This window comes from Choloepus didactylus, chromosome 9 (assembly GCF_015220235.1).
Source record: "Choloepus didactylus isolate mChoDid1 chromosome 9, mChoDid1.pri, whole genome shotgun sequence".
Lineage (NCBI taxonomy): Eukaryota > Metazoa > Chordata > Mammalia > Pilosa > Megalonychidae > Choloepus > Choloepus didactylus.
Window position 1 is genome coordinate 67,845,057 of NC_051315.1, and position 26,410 is coordinate 67,871,466.

At 36.4% G+C, this 26,410-nt stretch overlaps 1 protein-coding gene across 3 annotated transcripts; it reads left to right on the top strand.

The window, feature by feature from the left end:
- RBM45 (RNA binding motif protein 45) lies at positions 1–26,178 on the top strand. 3 transcript variants are annotated; one of them, XR_005218904.1, is made up of 10 exons: positions 1–452; positions 7,408–7,530; positions 9,335–9,461; positions 11,602–11,724; positions 12,336–12,515; positions 19,804–19,933; positions 20,098–20,182; positions 20,382–20,548; positions 22,154–22,242; positions 24,887–26,178. XR_005218904.1 is itself a non-coding variant. In XM_037850191.1 (10 exons), exons 1-9 carry the CDS (start codon positions 153–155, stop codon positions 22,232–22,234), a joined length of 1,425 nt encoding a protein of 474 aa, XP_037706119.1. In that variant the 5' UTR covers positions 3–152; the 3' UTR covers positions 22,235–22,242; positions 24,887–26,178. The 3 variants fall into 3 exon arrangements, 2 of the variants coding, with proteins under 2 accessions (XP_037706119.1, XP_037706117.1); XM_037850191.1 differs by having other exon boundaries at positions 3–452; positions 20,385–20,548; positions 22,042–22,242; XM_037850189.1 differs by having other exon boundaries at positions 4–452; positions 22,042–22,242.
- The last annotated feature ends 232 nt before the right edge of the window (positions 26,179–26,410 follow it).

Consider the following 26,410-nt stretch of genomic DNA (forward strand, 5'->3'; position numbering starts at 1 on the left):
GACAGCTTCCCGGCGCTGGACTCTTGCGTCTTCCGGAAGCGGGTGCCGGACCCGCAACGGCTAGGGAGGCGACCGCGGCGGTGGCGGGCACGGCGGGAACGACAGCGTCCGAGGGGGGACAGGGCCTGGCTCCTGCGCCAGGCTGGAGCGCCATGGACGACTCCGGCAGTTGTGCGAGCGGCGGAGGCTTCCGCCCGGGCGTAGACAGCCTGGACGAGCCCCCCAACAGTCGTATTTTTCTGGTGATCAGCAGGTACACGCCCGAGTCGGTGCTGAGGGAGCGCTTCTCGCCCTTCGGCGAGATACAGGACATCTGGGTTGTGCGGGACAAGCACACCAAGGAGTCCAAGGGCATCGCTTTCGTCAAGTTCGCCCGCAGCTCGCAGGCCTGCAGGGCCATGGAGGAGATGCACGGCCAGTGCCTCAGCCCCAACGATACGAAGCCCATCAAGGTGCGGGTGACAGGGTAGGAGTATCCGCGGAGCGCTGTTGGGGGTGGGTCTCTCGGGCCTCCCCTTCCCAGAGTTTGTGCTTGGTGGCGAGTTGCGGAAAGTACGTTCGTACCCGGGACGGATCAGGCAGCAGCGGAGCTGCGGTCGGGGAGAGGGTCTCTTCCTATCCCGCTTCACCCGATGCTCTGCCAAGAGGGATATGGGAGGAGGAGAGGATGTCTCCCCCAGGAGTAGACGAGACAGCACCTGGCTTTCCGGGGGGGCGGGCGGGGATGGCGTTGGGGAGAGGGTCTCTCAAGTGCCAACTTGCGCCTCAGCAAGGTGGAGAGGGGAATAAGGAGAGAACATCCGCATATTATAGGCCGCCTGGGACTGGGCAGCAGAGCTGCAGAGGCTGGGCCTCCCGGCTCTCCTGCCCATCACCCATCCGGAACTCTATTCCGCTGCAGACCCTCCTCCCTCGGACGTCAAGGTTTGCCACATGCAAAAATGGATAACTGCCTTCCCAAGATAGGTAATGGTGCTTAACTTTTGATAAAAGTGCAATAAAAAGCGGCCTTCTGGTGTTGGGCATTTTCCCAGTACCAAGCAAAAGTATGCATACATATAATATTGGTACAGGGGATTCAAACTGCTACTGTTACATCTTGTGTAACATTTTCTGTACATACTGTTACATTAAAAAATCGTTTTAAATAAGCCCTATTTGTGAAGGTGTTTGTGAAGGTTCTTGACCCTCTCTGTTACTGCCATTTTTCTTTGAAGGTAAACTGACTTAAGAAAAGCCAAATCATTGTGATGGTAGTGTGGGTTTTGTATTATTAAACGCATCTTTGTATACTCTCACTTCATCCTGGTGGTAATTCTAGTAAGTTTCCTTACAGTAAGAGTGATTTTGAGGGTGATTTCAAATAATCTATGCATTTAGCACAATGCCTAGCACAATAAGCCCTCACTTACTTTGTTGGTAGCCAAGTGTCATTCCTTACTTGTTGTGAATCTATTCAGAACCCAATCTTGAGATTCTGGCAATCGCTTAAGCTGTACCCATCAGCTGTCCTGTGAAAATAGTTGCTATATCTGTATTTCTGTTGTTGGAGCTTTCCACAAAAATTTTCTTTCCCCCCAACTATTTTCAATTTTTTTTCCCATTAAATAACAGAAAATTGAAACAAGTGTTAATATGGACTTATATAAATGTAGGACCCATAGATATTTCCGTCTTTGGAGGTCTTCCCTTTACCTCCATCTACAAAAGAGGTAGATCATGGGATATACCAACAACACAGTAGACAGTGAACATTCCCTCTCCTCCTCCCTCAATCCTCTGAAATGGGTCGAAACAAGGCACCAACAAAATTCTTTCTAAGGCCACAGTATATACTAGATCAAGGGTTGGCAAACTTTTTTGTAAAGGACCAAATAGTAAATATATGTAATCTCTGCCGCATTTCTTTCTTTGTTTTTTAATTTAACTCAGAAATGTAAAAACAATTCTGAGTTCATGGGCTATACAAAAAAAAGAGAGCTGCAGTTTGCTGACTCCTGTACTTGCTCCATAATTTTTCTCTCTCATTATGACCATCATTGCTTAGCAGAGAGGTTTTCACACTTAGAATGTAACATGTAGGCAACTCAAAAAATACCCCAGTTTGAAACCTCTGGACCTTTCCCTTGAGTAAATTCCCACAAGAGAAATTAAAATCCCAACACTAAAATGTAACTTCCCCCACCCCCCACCTTTTAGCCAGGGAAAAATTAAAATGCTCATTCCCAAAGGAATTAAAGTTTGCAGTTCTCTCTTTCACATTTTTTGTCCACTCAGTTTTAGCCAGAGTTGTTTCACTCCAGTGGCTACTAGACAGTTTAGGTTCATTCTTCAGCACTGCAGCTTTTGGGCTGTTGTTCACTGGATCCAATTGTTTTTTTTTTTTTTTTAATCTCCAGTTAAGTTAATTAAAATTAATCAATTCAATTGTCAACTTCAATTTTTCTCATGTGTTTTGCTTTCACAAAGTTCCAAAGGATCTACAAAATAAGTGAGAATATCATATCACCAGACCCACGGCCAGATACGATTGTCCACGTTAAAGTCATGCTATAACTAGGTATGTTATCTGGAAGAAAGGGAGGAAACCTAGAAAAGAGAAGAGAAAAATCTTGTTTTGGGTTTTGCAACAATGCTTCTTACCTACAGTCCATAGTATGTAAATGTAAAATCTCAGGAGAAATCGTCCATTAAGTGGTTAATTATTATGCATTGTTCCACATAGATACTGTCTCCTTTATCAGAGATTTTAAAAATTCCAGTCTAATAAAATACAGAAATTTGTATATGATAGCACCTCCAATCTCAAATCTTACCTGAGGCTTCTTTTTCCACCTAGTATCTTCCCATATACTTACAGCTTGCTTATTTATATTTCCCTATTGACCATTATTTACAGGTACATCTACTAGACTAATTTTGTAGTGGGCCATTTCTTTGTTATTCAGTACTCTATTACTAGTACCTCATGTACTGCTTGGCATACAGTGTAGATTTACTGAAGGAATAACTGGAAGTGGACTCTATCTAGGGATATGGCTCCTCTCTTTTTTGTAAGCAGGGTCTTGTATCTTTATGACAGGTTGTTTTCCAAGCAAAGTCATGTCCTCCTTTTCACACAACTCCAGAGTCCTCTTTTTTTTCAATATTTCTAAAATCCCATGGCTTTTTAAGCTCCATGCTGCTTTGGTTGCTGCCTCTTACTCTTGAAAAATATGGTATATAATATATGATATACAATATGTGATAAGTAAAGAAATAAACCCCAAGGATCCCTATATGTTGATTTAAATAATTTTATTACATTTCTTTAAGTTATTTTTATAATTAAACTCCTGTAGATAAATCTACAATCCTAGAGATTTTGACATTCCTCTGGAATAATTATAAAACAAACATATTTACAAATTAAATAAATCAATACTACAAAAGCAAATTAAATTCCAAGTAATAACCTAATGTGACAGATGATGTTTCAATAAAACTAAATTGCCAGTAGTAGAAAAATAGAGTCTTACCTCTGGTCTTGTACATTTTCCTCCTCACTGAAATGATCCAAAATACAATTATGTTACTTCTTTTTAAGGTTAACATTAGAACAATTAGAAAAATGCCCATCTAGACTTAAATCCAACTATATTGATTAATTAAATTAAACGTAAAGGGACTAAACATTCCAATTAAAAGTCAGAGATTGTCAGACTGGGTTTAAAAAAAAAATAAAACAAGACCCAACTAAATGCTGTTTACAAGAGACACACTTTAATATAAAGTTATAGAGTGACTGAAAGTAATAGGATAGAAAAAGCTGGTGTGGTATCAGGCAATGTGGACTTCAAAACAGGAGTATTAGCAGAGATAGAGGGGCATTTGGTAAGAATAAAACTGTCAGTTAATCAAGAAGACATAACAATCCCAAATATTTATGCAACCAATAATAGAGATTCAAAACCGTGAAGATTAGTGATAGACTTGAAAGGAGAAAGATAAATTCACAATCATAGTTAGAAACTTTTATACTCCTTTCTTAGTATTTTACAGAATGAGTAGACAGAATCAGTAATGATGTAACATTTGGATAAGACTATTAATATATAATTAGTATTTATAGAACACTATACCCAACAACTGCAAAGTACACATTCTTTTTAAGTATAGTGGAGCATTCACCAAGATAAACCATATGCTGGATCATAAATCAAGTCTCAATTTTATAGGATTGAAATAAAACAGACTGTTTTCTTGACCACAACAGAACTAGGGAAAAAAAAAACCCAAATATTTGGAAATTAGGCAACACCCTTGTAAATAGTCGTTGGGCCAAAGAAGAAATCACACAGTAAATTAGGAAATATTTTGGGTTAAATCAAAAAGAAAATGACATGTCAGAATTTGTGAAGTGCAGCTAAAGCAGGGCTAAGGAAGGAAATGCTTATATTATAAATGCTAATACTGAAAAAGAAGAAAGTTTAATATAAATGATCTAAGTTTTCACCTTAAGAAGCTAGAAAAAGATCATATTAAGCCCAATATATGTAGAAGGAAGGAAACAATAAAAATAGCAGAAATTAAAAACAAAAAAGCAAGCAATACAGAAAACCAGCAAAACTAGAAGTTGGTTCTTTGAAAAGACAAAAAAAAATTGATATATTGTTAGTGAGACTTTTAAAGAATATTATATGACATCCGTTCCTCCTTTCCCCACCTAGGCTTAAGTATAAATACTTTCCTTTAGGCTCGGTTTTTCTCTCTTGTATTAATATTTGTTCCAGCTGGAAAATCATCTAGACAGTGGTTCTCAAATTTTACCGGGTGTAACAATCAACTGGAGAACTTGCTAAAGCACAATTTTCCTAGCCCCACCCTGAGAGATTCTTATTGAATGGGTCTCATGGGGCCCATGAATTTGCATTTCTAACAGGGTCATAGATGATGCCAATCTGCTGATTCAGAGACTACGCTTTGAGAACCATTGATCTGGGGATTGCTGAACCAAAGCTGCTAGTAGTGATGATTCTACACCCTGTGCAGAATGTAGATGATTCTACACCAGTACTGTTCCTAAAAGTGGCCACAAAGCACTTCAGTGCCAGCAGAATCAGTTTTTTCCACTGCTTTTACCTCAGTAGTGGAATGTGTGTTGCACAGCCTTCTGTTATTCCTCTCTTTCTTTTAATCATACTTGACTGAGTTTGTTTTTTTTAGTTTCAGCATGCTTCTTAAGTAACTCCTGCTCCCCCTTTACCATGAGTAGGATTTTGCTGTTATTTGAGCAAAGTATGTTTTCTGGCTCTTATGTGCTCCCCAGATTTTCCCTTGTAGGGTCTCCTAAATGACAGTGACATTTGTAGATTCTCATTGCCCAGAAAGAGTGAACAAGCCTCACAAATCCCCAGGTTTCCTTTTTTACCCATATGCCATTTAAGATAGAAAAGAACAGAATTTTAAGTGGCCAGTCTTAAAAAGTTGTCAGCCTTAACAATCCAATGCCAAAAAAATCTCACACCAATGCTCTGCAGCCCAAGAAAAATTTCATTGCTTCTGCTACTCACAGTGCCTAAAAGCATATATACTGAAGATATACACTGGTCTGTTTTGAGGTGAACCTTTCTTTGCCTTAGTAAGAGTTTTGCCTTCATGTAGCTCTCAGCCCACAAGAGGGCAGCTGCCCTTGCAAGTCTGAGGTTCCGCGGGAGTCTTGCAGACCCCAGAAAAGAATCTCTATATCTGGCTAAAACCAGGTCCTGGCATGTTCTTGAACCTACATTATGAGGTCTGCCAGCCTTGGACCCAAAGATAAATCCTTTTTCCTGCTAATATTAGCCATAGCCGCATTTGCAGTTGAATGTTTAAAAGCTCCTCCAAAAGTAAGAGCCTCACTTTCCCTTTTTGCTCGCAGATTCCCAGTGCCCTTTGCGTATACAGAGTTGACATTCCCAAACTACTGAGTCTCTATTTTATCTCTGCTTCTCTCCACCCTCACCCCCAACAAATGTTTGGGTTTTAACACCAAAGTGAAGAAAGAATGATTAACAGCAACCGATTGCACCTCGTGTGAAAAAAAAGGAGAGGTAGCGAATAAGAATTTGCTCCTTATTGCTAGAATTCAGAAGAATTACCTGAAATTAAGGGTAGGAATAACTAGGAAGGGGCACAAGGTAACTTTCTAGGGTGATGAGCATGCTCAATCTGGACAGTAATTACATTGATATATACTTATGTAAAAATACCTCAAACTGTAGAGTTAAGATTTGTGCCCTTTGTGTACCTCACTGGATTAATAAAATAAAAATAAATGGAGAAGATTTGCACCTGAGCTTAGCACCAAAGTAAACTGGACCACAAAACACATGCTACAATATGGGAATAGAGAGAGCACAGGGAAACTGGCCAGGTGTGCTTTTCCTTTCACTTATGCAGAGTGAGGAGGGCAAGAAGGCTGGTCTGGATACCTACCAGACAAGCTAGCAGACACAGACCCTGACCTGGAACCTGACCAATCTGAATAGAAGCTCTTCATAGGGAGGGTGTGGAAGGAACTGAGGGGCAGAAGCAGGAGTGGAAATAAGAAAACAGAAGTCATTTCTATTAGTAGGCTCTCAATGACAAGAATTAGTTATAAATAGCTTGAAAGTGAGAGTTCTAAAAGATTAAAACAAAAGTGGGGGGGCTGGTGTTGGGGCCAGTGGAAGGCCAGATGGGAAGGCAACAAACTAGTATCAGAGCCAAGAAATGGCAGCAGCAAATAGAGTAGAAATTAAAACTAGGTACGAAAACTTTAACTTCCTCATTTTCTCCTGAGGGGAAATAAGAGAGTTCAGGTGTCATGGGCAGAAAGGTAAGTTCAGCTATTCACTTACCTCTATGCAAAAGGTGGTTTACAAACCTCAGCTAGTCAGATAGCAGAAACATAAAATTTATAGTAAAAGCCTTATGCAGCAATCAAAATCAGGGTGCCATCTCTAGAGTACAGAGTTAGGGAATATGTTCATAGGTTTTGATTATACAGATGAGTTAATATTAGGATCTCAATATGAAAATCTAGTTCATATTATCTGATGTTTTAAAAAAATGAGAAAATTGCTTTGTATAGTTGTTGATTTTCTCAATAGCTCTCAGATTAAGAGCTATTGACTTAATAAAGCTTATATTTTAACACTTACTGACAATTGTTCTTGCTAAACAAAAATGCAAAAGTAGAAATACATTTAGAAAAAACAACATAATGTAGAAATTAGTAATTTCTCATATAAAAAGTCATTGCTGTGAAGATTGCTTTTGGAAAAAAAAAAGCATTTTAACCTCACAGGAATCATGAACACATACTCATGAAATAAGTATAGATAAGGAATAGGAAAACAATTGACTGAATTTTTTTAACATTATTTTTGGGTTTCTCTTTCTTAGGTTTTCATTGCTCAGTCCAGATCATCTGGAAGTCATCGAGATGTTGAAGATGAAGAACTTACAAGAATCTTTGTTATGATACCAAAGTCCTACACAGAAGAAGATCTACGGGAAAAGTTTAAGGTACTTAACGTTTTCTAATCAGCTGGCATCTGTGATAACTCATAATCCTAAGTAGGTTGTACGGTTATTAAAATCTGAAGTACGTATTGCTTGAGTTATATTGTTATATTGGTAATGGGGAATTATATAGCTGTTTTATGGTCATCAATTTCAAACTAGTCTTTAGATATTAAGCCTAGAATAAATTACTGGATTTTCTGATTTCAGCGATGGTGTATTTCCCCAGAAACTTTGTAATGAAAATACATATTCAGAAAGATGAAATGTAAAGCTCAAGTAAGGTCACATGCCTAGTAGGTGGTGGAGCCTAGGTTTTTCGAATCCAGAACCTGCTCTTGGTCTTTAAAATTTCAAAGCTCCCTCTGAATCATCCCCTTCTATTGCCCACCATTTAGAGGTGAGTCAGGCAAGCATGAGTGTGTGCATTGTATTATATAGTATTTATTGTGGTCCTATGATATGTTGACAATGTACTCATTCACAGAAAGGCTTATTCTTAAAGAACTTTTATCCTAAAATTACGCCTCTAAAGGAAATGCATTTAAAGAAATAAACCTAATGACCACTCTGAACCTATAGCAAGAACATAGTAAAAGAAATTTGAAGATAATTTAAATCTCTTTTTAGCCATTTATTTTTATATGTGTTGATATATTTTCACAAAAATTATTAAAAAGCAATTTTAAAATTCTTTTGAGTTGTAATTTTTTATCTTTTTCTACTGATCTTTCTAGTAGTATGAATCAGGTGGGCAATAAGCAAGAAAGAAAACAAAAATAAATAGCAATTTTCAAACTTCTTCCCTTCTCCCCCAATTAAGAATTTAATGAAAAATAACAAATACCAAAATAGGTATTCCATACTTCCTCTAATAGTAAGAAAAAAGTTTTTACCTTCCATATTTATAAATTTTATTATTTTCTGAATGAACCAGATGAGACGTTTTAATCCAAATGTACAGTAATTAGCTTGCTAATTGATTACATGATGATTTTATAAAATAAATAACTACCAAGAATTTATATTCCATATTTCTTCCAATAGTAGAAGTAAACATTTACACTGTTTTTTTCACATGAATTACTAACTTCCTGTGTGAATCAATGTGTTTTAGAGATATCCTTTGGCAGCTATCCTTGAAAAGAATCCACAATCAGTTGTGCTCCTGTTAGGAGGCAGACAAATAATTATGGCTAATGTCTATTGAGTGTTTACTATGTCCAAGGCCCTATATAAGCACTTAGAGTACATTACCTCATTTAACCCTTACAACAGCCCTTTGAGGTAGGTACTGCTCTTAGCCCCATGTAACTAATAAGAAGACAGGCACAGAGAGGATAAATAAACTGCCCAATTAATAAGTGGCAGAGCCAGAATTTGAATCTAGAAAGTCTGATCCAGAGCTTCAACTTTTAACCACTGCTGAGCAATCTCTGGAGCTATCCAGACCATGTATAAATTCTTACTCTACCTCCATCATCTTAAGCAAGTTAAGGATTGTTGTAACCATAATATATATGTCATATATATATGTGTGTGTGTGTGTGTGTGTGTGTGTGTGTGTGTGTGTGTGTGTGTGTGTGTGTTCAGTAAATAAAAATTATCATTATTTTGGTTATATCATTATTATGGTTATTTTTCTAGTCTTCATTAGTTGCTAACATTTTGATGCCAATAAAAATGGCTGTAAATTCTGATTTCTTTGCTAGCAAGAGGCATAAAACAAATTTTAAGTTATTTCTGAAAGAATCTGCTCAATTATTAATTTTGACTCTTCTAAAGTCATTTCTTTTAAATCTTATAGGTATATGGAGATATCGAATATTGCAGCATTATTAAGAATAAAGTCACTGGAGAAAGTAAAGGTTTGGGCTATGTACGATACTTAAAACCATCACAAGCAGCCCAAGCAATAGAAAACTGTGATCGAAGTAAGGATATGTTTGATTAACATTGTTAAAGACCTTTAAAAAAATTTTTTATTATTCTAAATAACTGAATCTAATATTGGTTTTTAGTAATAACCATATCTGCTAATGTAAGCTTAACAGTGGGAATTTAAATATATATAACCTTAGGATGAAAATTATTTTGGAGCTGTAATGTGGTAAGCATTTACTGAGGCACTGTCTTGAAGAGAAATGTGAGCAACTGGATTACCTTTGATAGTAAATGAAAGTGCTGTTGCCATACTTATTATTTGTATAGGTATATTTTTCCCCAAGTATTTTAGAATTGCCAAATGTTATTTTAAAAGTTGACTCACCCTTTCAGTTTTTCTTATATTTACTCTTTAGTAAACAAGCACAAGTTTTCTGCAGTATATTATCCATAATTGGCCTAAACCCTAAATAGAATTAAGTATGCTAATAAACTTACAGGTTAAGGATAGGATTTATAAGGCTTGCTAACATAGGTATTAAACATAGATTGGGTTTAAGTTCAAGCTAGAGTGACATTAATTGGTTCTTCCGCTATTACTTGTGTTCATTATGAAAAATAAGAATTTTAAAGAAGCCAAGGAGACTATTCTTTCTTGTCATGCCTTTGGTTATATTGGCCTTTAGAAATGAGATATAGAAGAATTGAATTAGTAGGTTTTTAGAGTATTATAAAAATCTCCAAATACTGGCAAGAATTATTGTTAATCAGCAGAATTCTTTGATAGATCCTTCTAACTTAACTTCATTAAGCCAGCATTAATTGACTACCTATGGTATACCCATTAATACACTAAGTAGATAGATACAAATGGAATATATGACAGCCCTGGTCTTTAAGGAATTTGTAGTTTTATTGGGTAGCCAAAACCTAACAGACAAAAAAATAGTTTAAAATGATTAAAGATTAAGGGGAAAAAAAGACTCTATGAAAGCAGAGTTTATCTTATTTGTCTTTCTGCCCTCCCCCCCCAAGTAACTAGCATAGCAATAGGCCCTCAATAAAAATTTATTGAGGTTTTTATCAAAGATGTTGCCATTTATATAGACTCACAAAAATTTGCCAAATGAAAAAAAATGTTTCAAGGTATGTGGTATAGCCTATCAATAGTGAAAAACAAGTGAGTTGAATGAGCCTGGGAAACCATCTGGGAGGAGTTACGGCTTAAGTCTGGATATAGAGTGGGCAAGACAAAAGTTGACAGCAGTGTTACCAAAGGCACAGAGCCATGAAGAAACATGTCTTATGCTTAATACCATGAAGGCAGCAGTCTGAGTAAAAACAATAGTCCTGTTAAGAAATTATGAAACGGAGTTAACGAGGTACACTAGAACTATATATGGAAAGTTATAAAGAGTTCAATCTTAGTCTATAATAGGAATTCATTGTAGATTGTTAAAAAGGAGGAAAATAATTAAAGCTTTTAGAAGAGTTGATCTGACTACAGTGTCAAAGGTGGATTTCCAGAGAAAGAATCCATACTGATTGGTTTTATACATTTTCAGAGCCACTGCATAATATGAAAGCTATGAATCTTCTCCCTTGAAAAATGCCCATGTGCACATATATGCATAATCATTTTGTTTAAAGTTTCAGAGGGTTAATGGAATCTCTCTACCCTTCAAAGCTCATCCTTGGACCCTTAGGTAGGAATCCTTGATCCAGAGGCAAGGAGACCAATTAAAGGGCTGTAGTAATTCATTGAAAAGAAGGCAAATTTAAAACAGACAGGAAAATTAGAGTGGAATTCTAATTTTAATTCTAAGTGTATTGCAAAGAAAGAATCTTGACAACAAGTTGAATATGTAGAAGCCCTATATTGATGTTGAAAAGCCTGGAAGAATGAATGGTGGCATTATCTATAGTAGGAGGAAGTTGGAAGGGATAGCATAGAATTGCTGATCTTTTATGTATACATTGACCCATATTTTAGGATTCTTATTGTTTCTCATTTACTCCTTGCCATCTTTCAGAAGACAGAGAACTAGGTCTGGTGGAATTGGCCGTTTTGTAAATTTTGCTTTATGCAATCATCTTTGTAAAGCTAAGTCAGGCACTAGCAATTGAATATATTTTCAGGTGTGTTAAATTTACTGTAAAGCTTGAAATTCATGGATTCTTTTTTTTCAGGTTTTAGAGCTATCTTGGCTGAACCTAAAAATAAAACAACCGAATCCTCTGAACAAGATTATTATAGTAATATGAGGCAGGAGGCTTTGGGACATGAACCTAGAGTAAATATGTTTCCATTTGGTAAGTGGATTACCTTCACTTTAATAATATAAATAGTATATGTGATATTAAACCACGTCACTGCCACTTTTTAGGTGCGCTTCTGTTTCTGTGCAGCTGTCCAGAAAGTACGAAAGACATATATAAACCTCCTATCTCAGAATAGATTCTAGAACTTTGTCTCTATGCTACTGCTACTTTAAAATTAGAGCTAGAGAAAGAAGAGGACTGGTGAAAGTAAAAGCTAGAAAAACAGAAGAAAGGGAAAATAAATGATGAAAGTAAGGCCTGTGGGCCAAAAATATTTGGCATAAACTTACTGTCAGCTATTACTTGCTGTATTTTGCAGTTTTTTATACTAAACTTATTCCTATGGAATTAGACTATGTATTTTTACTATAGATATATATATATATGTTGAAGGTGAGGGAGTGGGGAGAGTTGTCTTTTTTCTTGTCATTGATCCCTCCTGGTTGTGCTGATGACCAAGAGCATACTACAAAATATGGTGTCTTTGTTCAATGCAACAGACTTAATAAAAAGTTAATTTTACTTCCTAGTATCCAAAATGTTAAATGAATTCCTGAATGAAAAGAAATGTAAAGATTTACTTTTTTTTTTCCTTATTGTAGAACAACAATCTGAATTTTCAAATTTTGAAAAGAATGACAACAGGGGCCAGGAACCTATCTCCAAACGCTTGTCGGTTGTGTCAAGAGTTCCTTTTACTGAAGAGCAGCTGTTCAGCATTTTTGATATAGTACCGGGACTGGAATATTGTGAAGTTCAACGAGATCCTTATTCAAATTATGGTAAAATGATTTATAATTTTTAAATTAAAGTGTTTTGTTAAAATGGCTTTTCACCAATGTTAATTTTTATGTCAGATAAACTGTGACAGGAATTTTGTTTCCTTTTTCTCCATTATGGATTTTCAAACACAGTAATACCTCAATAAAGAAATCTCTGGAAATATATCTCCTTTATCCAAAATTCGCTTAACTCCCACAAAATAGAGCTTTCTCTATTTCCAGTTGTAGAAGAAAAATATCTCAGAATATAGTTTCTGATTGCCTATACTCTTTTGATTAATGCAAGGGAAAGTTAAAACTTTCTCCTCATCCTTAAGCCTTTCTTTCCTAAACTTTATACCACTAAATGAAACTCGTTCCCTTCATTTCAAGCATCTAGATGCCCTACTTCTCTCTCTACTTCTTCCCACTCTCAATAAAAGCAAGACTCTAATATCAGCCATTTGAACTGTTAACTAGTTAAATGATTAAATCCATCATCTAATATTATCTTAACTTGTCAAGAAAATCAACTTTCTGGGTTGTGAAAATTAACACAAATGTGTGAAAGGCCTAACACAATTACCCCTGATACATAGTAATCATTTTGCAAATATTAGTTGAATCTGCAGCTACTTGTTGCCACTTTAGGAGCTCCTTTTTGCTTTTTGCTCTCTTACTTGCCAAACTGGCTCCAGAATAAAGCTGACTGGCAATAGAAACAGTACAAAGATAACAGTGCATGACAAACAGAAGGTGTATTAAAAGCAATGGGATGGGAGGGAGGATCTAAGATGGTGGCATGGAGAGGAGTGGAAGCTAAGAAGTCCCCCTGGAACAACTAAAAAAAAACAGAAACAACTAGTAAATAATCCAGAATAACTGCGGGGGGACAAACGTGACTGTCCACTCATCATACACCAACCTGAATTGGGAGGAATGCCTGAGATCACAGCATAAAATCTGTAAGTAAAAACTGCGGCTCCAAATCGGGAGACCCTTCCCCCACAGCCTGAGCTACAAAGCCTTGTGCCAGAGAGAAGCTTTCTCCCAGCAAGCAAATATAGTTCAGCTGAGCTCCAACTGGGGTTTTAATAAACGAGTGTGAACTGCTCACTATGAAGTACAAATCCCCAACAAGCAGACAGAGGCTTTGGGTGATGACTGACCTTGGAGAGCCCGAGGGTCGCCTCGGACTAGCTCTGAAGGGGACTCTCTCTTCCTTTTTCAGCTCAGTGGAGAAAGCCTCAGCCATTTTCAGTTCCCAGTTCTGTGACCCAGACAAGGGTATAGCACAGGCAGAGAGAGACCACTGAAATGCTAATGACCTCCACGTAAGGGGTCTACTCTAAGAGGATAGGGGTGGGACCCAGCTTGACTACCTGCCTTTCATTCAGAACTTGGGGGAAAAAGAGCCACACCTCCTTACACCAGTCAAGAATTATAGGCTAACGGGTGCCACCTGCTGGTCAGAAAAGCACAGTGACTGGAGGCATCAGAGGGTGTACCAATTTTCTAAGGCACCCCCTCAGGGAAACCGGATACTGAATATTTCTTCCTTCTGGGACCTGAGCCCATTCTTGTCTGGGGAGGCCTGATTGGGGTAACCAAGGAAACCATACCTAGACAACAGAAAACTGCAACCTATACCAAGGAAAATGAGGTTATGGCCCAGTCAGGGGAACAAACTTGCACTTCAACTGTGATGCAGGAATTTAAACAACTAATAATAAGTCAATTCAAAAAGTTTACGGATGATACGGCGAAAGAGCTGAACCATATAAAGAAAACACAGGACGTACATAAGGTAGAAATTGAAAGTTCAAAAAACCAACTGGCAGAATCTATGGAAATGAAAGGCACAGCACAAGAGATGAAAGACACAATGGAACCATACAACAGCATACAACAGCAGACCTCAAGAGGCAGAAGAAAACATTCAGGCACTGGAGAACAAGGAAACTGAAAGCCTACACACAAAAGAACAGATAGAGAAAAGAATGGAAAAATATGAGCAACATCTCCGGGAACTTAAAGACAAAACGAAAAGCAAGAATTTACATGTCATTGGTGTCCCAGAATAAGAAGAGAAGGGAAAAGGGGCAGAAGCAATAATAGAGGAAATAATCAATGAAAATTTCCCATCTTTTATGAAAGACATAAAATTACAGATCCAAGAAGCACAGTGTACCCCAAACAGAATAGATCTGATAGGCCTACGCCAAGACACTTAACAATCAGATTATCTAACATCAAAGATAAAGAGAGACTCCTGAAGGCAGCAAGAGAGAAGCGATCTATCACATACAGAGGAAGCTTGATAAGACTATGTGTGGATTTCTCAATAGAAATCGTGGAGGCAAGAAGGAAGTGGGGTGATATATTTAAGATACTGAAAGAGAAAAACCACCAACCAAGAATCCTATATCCGGCAAAACTATCCTTCAGATATGAGGGAAAGCTTAAAATATTCTCTGACAAACAGACAATGACAGAGTTTGTGAACAAGATACCTGCTCTACAGGAAACACTAAAGGAAGCACTGCAAACAGAAAGGAAAAGACAGGAGTGAGAGGTTTGGAAAACAATTTTGGGAGATAGTAGCACAGCAATGTAAGTACACTGAACAAAGATGACTGTGAATATGGTTGAAAGAGGAAGGCTGGAATCATGTGGGACACCAGAACAAAAGATGAACTATAAAGACTGGGACTGTGTAACTCACGGAAACCTAGGGTGCTCAATGATTGTAATAAAAGGTACAAATATGTTTTTACATGAGGTACAACAAATGAATGTCAACATTGCAAGGTGTTAAAAATAGGGTGAGACTGGGGGGGAAATACAATCAATGCAAACTAGAGGCTAGAATTAACAGAAACATTGTATTATGCTTCCTTTAATATAACAAAAGCAATATACCAAAGCTAAATGCATATTGGGGGGGTGGAATAGAGGAAGGGTATGGGACTCCAGGCATTGGTGATGTTGTCTGACTATTCTACTTTAGGTTAATGCTATCTTTCCTTTTGTCACCTTCTAGCTATCAAGTTTTTTTGTTTGTTTTTATCTCTTTCTCTTACCTTTTTCTTTTGCCTCTCTGCCTTCTTTGACTCTTCCTCCATCTTTGTGGAAGAAATGTCCTTATATCGAGAGTGGCAATGGTGCTCAATACATAAATACATGACTATATGGGGAACCAGCAATTGTTTACTTAGGACGGAATGTATAGTGTTTGAACAAAACCATCTTAAAAGAAATGGGTTGATGAAGAAACCTTGAGGGCACTATATTAAGTGAAATAAGACAGACACATAAAAGCAAATATTGCAGGGTCTCACTGATATGAACTAATTATAATATGTAAATTCATAGACATGAAATATAAGTTACCAGGATATAGAATGAGGCTAAAGAATGGAGAGCGGTTGCTTATTATGAGCAGAATGTTTAACTAGGTGAACTTAAATATTTGGAAATGGACAGGGGTGATGGTAGCATGTAATGAGAATAACTAACAGTGCTAAAAGGTGTGTGAAGGTGGTGGAAAGGGTAAACTCAGAGTCACGCATGTCACCAGAAGGAAAGTTGGAGGTTAAAAGATGGGAATGTATGAAACAGTGAATCTTGTGGTGGACAATGTCCGTGATTAACTATACAAATTTTAGAAATCTGTCTCACGAACTAGAACAAATGTATGACACTGTAACTAGAAGTTAATAATAGAGAGGCATATAGGGAAAAAAATATATACCTATTGCAAACTATATACTACAGTTAGTAGTATTTTAACATTCTTTCATCAACAGTAACAAATGTACTATACCAAAACTATGAATCAATAATGGAGGCAGGGTGTGATTAGGGGTAAGGGAGGATCTGAGTTTCCTTTTTTTTTGTCTTTATTTCTTTTCTGGAGTAGTGAAAATGTTCTCAAAATTGAAAAAAAAATAATTGTGTTGATGGATGCACAGCTGTATGGTGGTGCTGTGGGCAATTGATTCTTTGGATAGTTGTATGATATCTGAACAATCTCAATAAAAAAATATATATAAATATATTACAAAAAAAAAAAGGCAATGGGGTTACTCAGCGGGTGAACTCACTACTCTCCCCCCTACATGGGACACAACTCCCAGCGGCGTGAATCTCCCTGGCAGCATGGGGCATGACTCCTGGGGATGGGCCTGGACCCAGCATCGTGGGATTGGGAGAATCTTCTTGACCAAGAGGGGGAAGCAAAATGAAACAAGGTAGTGTTTAAGTGGCTGAGAGATCTCAAGAGAGGTCACTCTGGAGGGCATTCTTGTGTGCTATATAGATATCCCTCTTTGAGTTTCGATGTGTTGGAGTGGCTGGAGGGAAAAACCTGGGACTGTTGAGCTGCAACCCAGTGACCTTGATTCTTGAGAACAGTTGTATTTACTATATAGCTTACATGGTGTGGTGGTGTGATTGTGAAAACCTTGTGTCTCACATTCCCTTTACACAGACTGTGGATGGATGAGTAGAAAAATGGGGACAAGGACTAGGTGGAGGATAGGGTGGGTTGGGGGGATGGAATGATTTAAGTGTTCTTTTTTACTTTTATCTTTTATTCGTATTTTCATTCTTTTTGGAGTGATAGAAGTGTTCAGTGGTTGGCTGTGGTGTTGAATGCACAACTGTGTGATGGTGCTGTGAATAGTTGATTGTGTACCGTCGATGGTTGTGTAGTATGTAAGTATATCTCAATAAAACTAAATTTAAAAAAAAAACTTTTTTTCTTTTGGAATACTACACAGCAGTAAGAAGGAACGATGTCATGAAACATATGACAACATGGATGAACCTTGAAGACATAATGCTGAGCAAAATAAGCCAGGCACAAAAAAGAGAAATATTATATGCTACCACTAATGTGAACTTTGAAAAATGTAAAACAAATGGTTTATAATGTAGAATGTAGGGGAACTAGCGATAGAGAGCAATTAAGGAAGGGGGAACGATAATCCAGTAAGAACAGATAAGCTATCGTGGGTAAATTTAACGTTCAGGGAATGCCCAGGAATGACTATGGTCTGTTAATTTCTGATGGGTATAGTAGGAACAAGTTCACAGAAATGTTGCTATATTAGGTTACTTTCTTGGGGTAGAGTGGAAACATGTTGGAAGTAAAGTAGTTATCTTAGGTTAGTTGTCTTTTTCTTACTCCCTTGTTATGGTCTGTTTGAAATGTTCTTTTACTATATTTTTTTAATTTTTTAAATTTTTTTTATTTTTTATACAGTTGATTTTAAAAAAAGTTTATAAAAAAAAAAAAAAGGCAAGGAAAAAATATGCAGAGCCCCCTTGAGGAGCTGGTAGAGAATGCAGGGGTATTGGCCTGCCCCACCTCAATGGTTGCTAATGTGCTCACAGACATAGGGGACTGGTGGTTTGATGGGCTGAGCACTCTACCACAGGACTTGCCCTTGGGAAGACTGATGCTGCAAAAGAGAGGCTAGGCCTCCCTATAATTGTGCCTAAGAGCCTCCTCCCGAATGCCTCTTTGTTGCTCAGATGTGGCCCTCTCTCTCTAGCTAAGCCAACTTGAAAGGTGAAATCACTGCCCTCCCCCCTACATGGGATCAGACACCCAGGGGAGTGAATCTCCTGGCCACGTGGAATATGACTCCCAGGGAGGAATGCAGACCCAGCATTGTGGGATGGAGAACATCTTCTTGACCAAAAGGGGGAAATGAAAGGAAATGAAATAAGCTTCAGTGGCAGAAAGATTCCAAAAGGAGCCGAGAGGTCACTCTGGTGGGCACTCTTACGCACAACTTAGACAACCCTTTTTAGGTTCTAATGAATTGGGGTAGCTGGTGGTAGATACCTGAAACTATCAAACTTCAACCCAGAACCCATGAATCTTGAAGACAATTGTATAAAAATGTAGCTTATGAGGGGTGACAATGGGGTTGGGAAAGCCATAAGGACCCCACTCCCCTTTGTCTAGTTAGTTTATGGATGGATGAATAGAAAAATGGGGGAAGGAAACAAACAAACAGACAAAGGCACCCAGTGTTCTTTTTTACTTTAATTGCTCTTTTTCACTTTAATTATTAGTCTTGTTATTTTTGTGTGTGTGGTAATGAAGGTGGCAGGGATTGATTTTGGTGATGAATGTGCAACTATGTAATGGTACTGTGAACAATCGAAAGTACGATTTGTTTTGTATGACTGCCTGGTATGTGAATATATCTCAAGAAAATGAATATTAAAAACAATAGCAAACATTGAATAGGAAAAAAAAAAAGCATTGGGGTTCCATGCAATTTCAGAGGGAGTTGTTTGGAGAGACTTGGTTCTGTTATCTTCTCTCAACTTGTGATATGCTCTTTTTTTTTTTTTTTCCTTTTTTCTCTTTGGTCTTTATAAATCACTGTTTTCTACCATTCAACTTTCAGGCTTACTAATTTTTCATATAATTCTATTTACTCCGAAACCTTCTAAAATTTAAATAAGGACCAGAGCAAACTTTGCTTTTCAATTTTTAAACACTACTTTATGTTACAGTTGCTCCCCAAATAGCCAATTTGTTATATAAACACACGGTGATGAACACATGCTGTTTTTTTTTGTTGTTTGTGTCCATATTTTTGTATTTGCTGATTTGGGCCAATGATGGGGGAGGGGAGATTTTGTTTATCTTAACTTCCAAATCTCTGCAACAGTTGGAGTGCAATGAACAGTCCAGTGTAATGAGTTTATCTCTGTTGTCATCATATGAAAACTTATTGAAACTCTTCAAATGATAATACTTCAAGTCTCCTGCTGCTCTCCAGTACCACTAATAGATCCCACAATGGTATAGAATTTCAGTGTGACTAGAAGGACAAATCCCTTGGGAAAATACAGATTATTAACTAAGGACAGTTCTTTCTATCTGAATGCCCAGACTTTCAACTCTTACTCATTTTTCAGGGTCTGATTTAAATGTGGTCTCATTGAAACATCGTATCTCCAAGTCGGACATGTTCTGTCTTCCTTCTCGAAGGTTCCCTGGCAATTCATACACTCCCATGTACTTAACCGCATCCTTTCTACCTTAGGATTGTGTACATGCCTTACCTTCCTTTTTGGATCAAAAACTCTTTGAGGTTTAAAGTAGAGCTTCAGAACCTTCCTCATCCTACCATGGTATAGTTCTGTTTGATAACTGATGTCACTGCTTACTTGTGATATTAGGGTATTTTTGTATTGTTTCATTTTTGAGATACTTTGCAACGTAACTTTAGACACCCAATCTGCTTTTTAATTTCGTACATTTTGTACTTTATTTTAGGTCATGGAGTGGTTCAGTATTTTAATGTAGCATCAGCTATTTATGCAAAATACAAGTTACATGGATTTCAGTACCCTCCTGGGAATCGGATAGGTGTTTCCTTCATTGATGATGGGAGTAATGCAACAGAGTAAGTACCATTCAAAAGCCAACCTTTGAATGTACATGATTGTGACTTCAAGAATAAAAATAGAAAACAATTGATCTCTCTGGTTAGGAAGTCACACAAAATGAACTACGGTTAGAAAACTGAGTATTTCTAGTTTTCCATAAATTATCAGTTGATTTCTCCAGTCTTCTTAGAAAAATGGCAACACAGATGGTAGCTGCACAGCTTGCGTCAGCGGTATGGAATAACCCAAGTCAGCAGCAATTTTTGGTAAGAAGCTAAGAATTTAACTTCCATAATATGTCAATACTGTCTAAATAAACATGACTTTTATAATCTATATAAGAAAATTTTCAGAGCTGTAATGAAAGACCGCGTAGTTGCCATGATCTACATCTGTCTTTAGCTCTTGGCTAGAAATCCCTGAAGTGCAATTTTTCTTTTTCTCATTTTGTGCCTTACTCTTCAGCAGCAATTTGGAGGAAGTTCTGTGTCACAATTGCCTCAAATTCAGACAGACGTTGTACTTCCATCATGCAAAAAAAAAGCCCCTCCTGAAACTCCTGTGAAAGAAAGACTTTTTATCGTGTTTAATCCTCATCCTTTACCTTTAGACGTATTAGAGGATATATTCTGGTAAGCTTTCAAACCCACAAAGTTACGTTTTATAGTATAATACATTTAAACCAGTAATTTAAGCTCTCTCACAGGCTGGAAACTCCTTATTTGCCTCACCTCTTTCAAATTTATGCTGATTTTCTTCTCATCTTTGTCAGTCTCTCAGCCTGTGTCTCTAAAACAAAATTTTCTGTTATTTTGTTTTGAAGACGTAAAACATGTAAGATTATTTTGAAAAGCTCCTTGCATAGAATGTGCAAATCGTTTGTCTCTTAATAGAAGATACATCTACACTGGAATTCTTTTCACATACCTTTTCCCTTGTAGTTGTAATTCAACTGAAAAGTATTTGCTAAGTATCTTCTATTTTGTCAGCATTCTGTTGGATGTTGTGAGGATGGCCCCTGTCCTTAAGGATTATATAATCACATTGTGTAAACAATGTTTGATTATAGAAAAGAGTATATGATAAGTGTTAAAAAGGAGAAGACTTGTTCATTTCCATGGTTTTAACATAACTACTTCCCTAACATTTTCTTTTTCGGTCTTTATTCCTTTTGCTTTACGGCAGTGTTAGTGAATTTAAAAGATAGATGGGAAGGTTGTTTAAGGAGCTGCACAAATGATCAGGGATATACATCAAGTATTTTGATTTGCATTTAACGGCTTCATTTATTTTGTTTATTGAACTTCTCCTCTGTGCCAGGCACTGTGCTAAGTGCTAGAGATATTATGGAGACAAAACATCATATTATGTAAACAAGGGGTTATAGTCTTTGCCCTCTTAGCGCTTACCTCATATGGGAGACAGACAAGTAAATAAGGAATTACAATGTAGTGAGATTGGTGCTCTGATAAGGAATATACAGGCTATGAAATATATAGGTTAAGGAGGGGGCACTATCTTGGAAACTCTGAGAAGGCTTCCTGAAGGGAAGGGGTATGTAGAGATTGGAAGGATAAAAATAATTGAGGAAGAAAGCTGGAGGTGTGGGTGGTTATTCTTGCCAGAGAGAACAACATGTGAAAGAATGCCATTAGAATATGGAATGTGAGAGAATGTGAGGAAATATGAAGATGAAAAGGGCAAGGAGTGTGAAGAAGGGCCCGTAAGCTATATTAGGGAGTTTGTCATTACCCTGGAGGCAATGGGAAGCTGCTGAAGGGATTTTTAGGAAGTAAGTGATCATATTTACATTTTAAAAAGGCCTCTCATAAGAGAGTGTGGAGAATTGCTTTGAGCGGGACAAGCCCAGGTAGCAGAGAGACTAGTGAAGAAGGTACTAGATTAATCTAAGGGAAAAAGATAATGATGGGCTGAAGAGGAAGGCAGCTTGAGTGAGAATCCGGAGAAATTGACTAGATGAGAAGATGCATAAGAAGTAAGACTGACCTGAATTGGTAGCTGGATGTGGGAGAGTGGTGTGAAAAAGGAGTCAAGAGTGGACCTCAAGTTTTAGGCTTAAGCAGCTGTATTTGTCGATTTCAGTTGATTTTTTACTTTGTTTCAGTCGTTTTGGTAACCTGATCGAAGTTTACCTTGTGTCAGGAAAAAATGTGGGGTATGCCAAGTATGCAGATAGAATAAGCGCTAATGATGCCATTACTACTTTACATGGAAAGATCCTGAATGGGGTCAGGCTTAAAGTCATGCTGGCAGATTCCCCAAGAGAAGAATCTAACAAACGGCAAAGAACTTACTGATTCTTGAGGTAAGTTCTTTTTAATCTGGATTTTTAAAAACACACTGGCTAAATCGAATAGCAAGAGGAATATATGTGGGCACTTTAATTGTGAACTTTCTTTTTAGGGATTTGAAAATTGTCAGTTAAAAGTACTTTCACTTAAAACTTTACTGATAAAGCCAAGCTCGGGGTTAATTTTACAATATGTTGTTTTAAGAATTAAACTTACTGGAAGAACATTTTTGACCTTCTGTAAAATAAAAAAGGATTTCAATTTAGAAAATAAAATTAAATAGCTACTTTTTGTTTGTGAATGTCTTAGATATTACAAGTTGGACTTTTACTATGTGCATACGTAAACTTTGAAGTAAAAACATTTTTAATGATTTTTAACTTGCAGAATTGATGTCTTGGGTTATGAATTGAAGTAATTTATAACAGTCTTTATAAAGAATGTTTGGATTTTTTACTAATGACATGCTTAAAAAGTAATTAAAACAATTTATCTTTTTTGGATCTTTAGAACTTAATTGTTGGTATTTTTTCTGGACTGATACAAGTTTGTGCATTAAAAACTACACATTCAGAAAATAGTCTGTTGTGCATATATGTTTAAAGATTAATCCTGAAAATTTACCGACTGTCTGTTCTAAATAATGATATATACAACCATATGAATTCCTTTTTCTTTTATTAGTTTTCAAAAATTAAAACTTAAACTTCTATTTCTGTGACAGTATATTTGCCTATGGATTAGAGAAACAATCTTTAACATTAGAAATGTTCAGCTATTTCTGTTTTTTATTTTCTGAATTAATTCTGAGTTTCATGGGAAGCTGAGAGTTTTCCTACTCCACACACATCAGCTTCCCAACAGGTAAAATGGTAGCAATTGGCAAGCACTTTGAATTCAGTTTGAAATTACTGGCTTGAAAGCATCTCTTTTTTCACAATAGATTTTCTTTCTGATCAATTTTGTGGGTCACAAATATCAGAATAGATTGGCTCATGCCTTACTTCTGATGACCCCTCTTCTGATAGAGCAAATCAAATGATTCGTTCCTCCTTCAAAGAAGGCTATTGACAATAGGAGGTGCCCATGGTCTCATTATAAATAATCTTAATTTAGAAGTTTTTAAATGTTATTTAATGACAAAACTCACTGCCATTTACTCCATACATAACAATTAACCCTGGAAATATTAAATTGCCAGTGAAAAAGAATTAGTTATTCTTTCTTACAACAAAGCAGTTTTGGGGGTTTATGAATAAAATACTGAATTCTGTTTAGAAAAGGTATACTCCAAAATAGCATTTAAAAATGTTTGTGTCTGAATATTTCAGAATTAGATAAATATTCATTCCTGCTGATTCTTTTGTTCAAAGAATCTTTGTCTTTAAAAAGGACAATACTGACCTCTTAGTGTGGAAAAATACTAAAATTACTCTCATGATTGAGCCTTTCCTAATGATTATTTACATAGTAAAAAGAATATTGGACTTAAAATCAGATGGTCTATGTTGGATTCTAGCTCTGCCACTCACTGTGATTGGGCCAGTTTATGTACCTTTCTGAAGCCCAGTTTTTTTGTAGGGTTATTGAGCAAAAATGAGTCAGCAAAATTCCTTATAAAAAATGCTTTGCAAATGTAAGCTAAAACTCTTGCATTAATGACTTCAGAGAAACCTTTGAGATGTCATCTCATCCAAAATGATGAAGTCCAAATGACTAGAAACTAAAAGTTTAATGATACAAAACTACCTTATAGCCAGCTGGTGCTCTACGGCTATGCTTTTTAGTACCACGTTTTTCTCCTTAAAAGTGATATGCAAGTCACCCAATTGCCTGCCTTAGAGGAACTGCACATTCTTCAGCAAGGCTAGTCATAAAAATGTAGATCTTACCATTTTCTCATTATCAAACTGCTAGGCATGTTCAGGCAAGGATAGAGTTTTGTCAGAATTAGTTGAAGTTGAGTAAGATATAATTAGTTAATTAGCTATGCTGGTTTTGAATGTCTTGTAATTGCAGCATGGCTTTTTAATTTATTTTTGTCATGGATCTTCTATTTACTATGGACTCCATAAAGAAATTCTTCTATTTTGGTGGTATATTAAATAAGTATATTATCTTACTTAAGATTCTGTAAAATACTATGAAAGACTTTTCTAAATTTTATATCATTATGATAGATGAAGATTGTTGGGGAGGGGTGCTTTTTTTATTTATTTCTTTAATTTCAAAAGGGTACAAACACAGCTCATGAAGGCTTTGAAGAAAAAGCTTAGGATTAAGTGAGCTACAACTAGGAAACAGGAGAAAAAACTAGTCCAGAATATAATTTTGAAAGTAGTTGAGTTTAAGGAGATGGATCTGATATGTAAAATATATTTGTCTTCTATTTGAGGAAATTACAAATTTCAGTATTTCAGAGCATTTTGATTTTGTATTAATTCACAGCGTTTTCCCTCTAGAAATTCAAAACCTGCTTGCATCATCCTTCTGAGTAAGTTTGGTTTTGCTTATTTTGGGACATCTATGATGAAATAAGCAGATAACATCGATTTTATTGAAATAAAGGAATAATTAGGAAATGTTAGGAATACTGTATACAACAGCTATTTCCTTTCAGGTGATGATTTTCATACTTGTGTTGTGTTCTTTCTACAGAACAAAGACTAAATAATGACATAAATCCTCAGCTGACTGACTGAAAATGTGACTGGACTCACTCCCTGTGGACAGTTGACAGCTTTTTTTTTTCCCCCATAAAACCTGATAGTCTGTGTACAACATTGTTTTTTGTGGGGAGCAGGGATTGCTGACATGTATTTTTGAATCCACATATTAATGCTAAAATTAATTTCTTAGAGCAAAATGTTGTTATGTGTAGCAGAAATAAAGTTTCCTTTCCTTAACTAAATCATGCCTTATTTATGTGAAAAATGAGAATGAAAAATTTGATAGGCAGTGAGTGCTTAGAACTTAACTGAATGACCTGTTTCATTGATTTTGAGATGCACATTTTTTCACATTTTAATACATCTGAAATTGGACACATCTTGATATTGATTGTGTGCCATAGTATAATTGACAACCTTTTTTCTTTCTTAGAGGAACATAAAATAAAGGTGATTCTTACAATCAGTTGCATCTTAGATTCAATAAAATATGGTAATTACTACTCAGTGTACACATGTAGTGTACACATTTACTCTGAAGACAAGAGCCAAAAGTTTTATCATTAGAAATATTTATATACTTTTTTAGTTATACCAAAATTTGTTGGTAATTTTGAAAAGATCTTTTAAGATTATAGAAAAACAGGGTTAAAAGTAAAAAAAATTAAAAGTTATGGTGGATAATAAGTTTAAATAAATGTTAGTGGATTTGGGCATGGACAGTTTCCCTGTATAAATACAGAAATATAATGACACTCCAAAAATATTACAAACAACTTTCAAGACAGACTATGATAGGAGTTATAGTCATTTCAAAATTAAAGATTAAAAATTTCATTAGGCACCTATTCTGCTTATATTTTGAAAATCCAAAAAAAAAACTATGAGCTCTTGACATGAAGGATGCTTATCTAAAAAAGTTATCTCTAAGTCGTGAAGTTGACACCCAAAAAAAAGAGCATCAAAATTGGTATGCTGTAATTAAACCATCACTTAATTACCTCCTCAGTATGCCTCTTACATCCTGAGTTAAACTAAGAATAGTGAAAGATTAAAATCACCAAGCATATTAGAGTATTTTATGCTTCAACATCTCTCCATTGAAAAATTCAAGTCCCTTTTTTGAATCAGTAATTTTAATAAATTAAGATAACATTTCCAGTCTTACCTTCCCTGGCAGGACTTACTAAATGAGAATTGAACCAAATATCTTTCTGTGGGCCAAAAAGCATATCAAAAAAAAAAAAAGAAAGCAAATTCTCTCTCTTTTGAAATGAAAAATTAGATGGGGAGAGTTGAGGATTCATTACCAACAGATAGATTTATTTATTCCAAACTCATTAACTGCACACAAATTCAATTTTCACAGATTGGGATTAAATTAGGCCCTAAAAGTTAACTGCTCTACTACCCAAGTAATACTTAAATTCCCTTAAAAATAGTCCTACCAGATGAGATGATTGCTCTAAATAGTGCGCAAGGAACACTTGTTATAGGAAGAGAGCTCCCTACC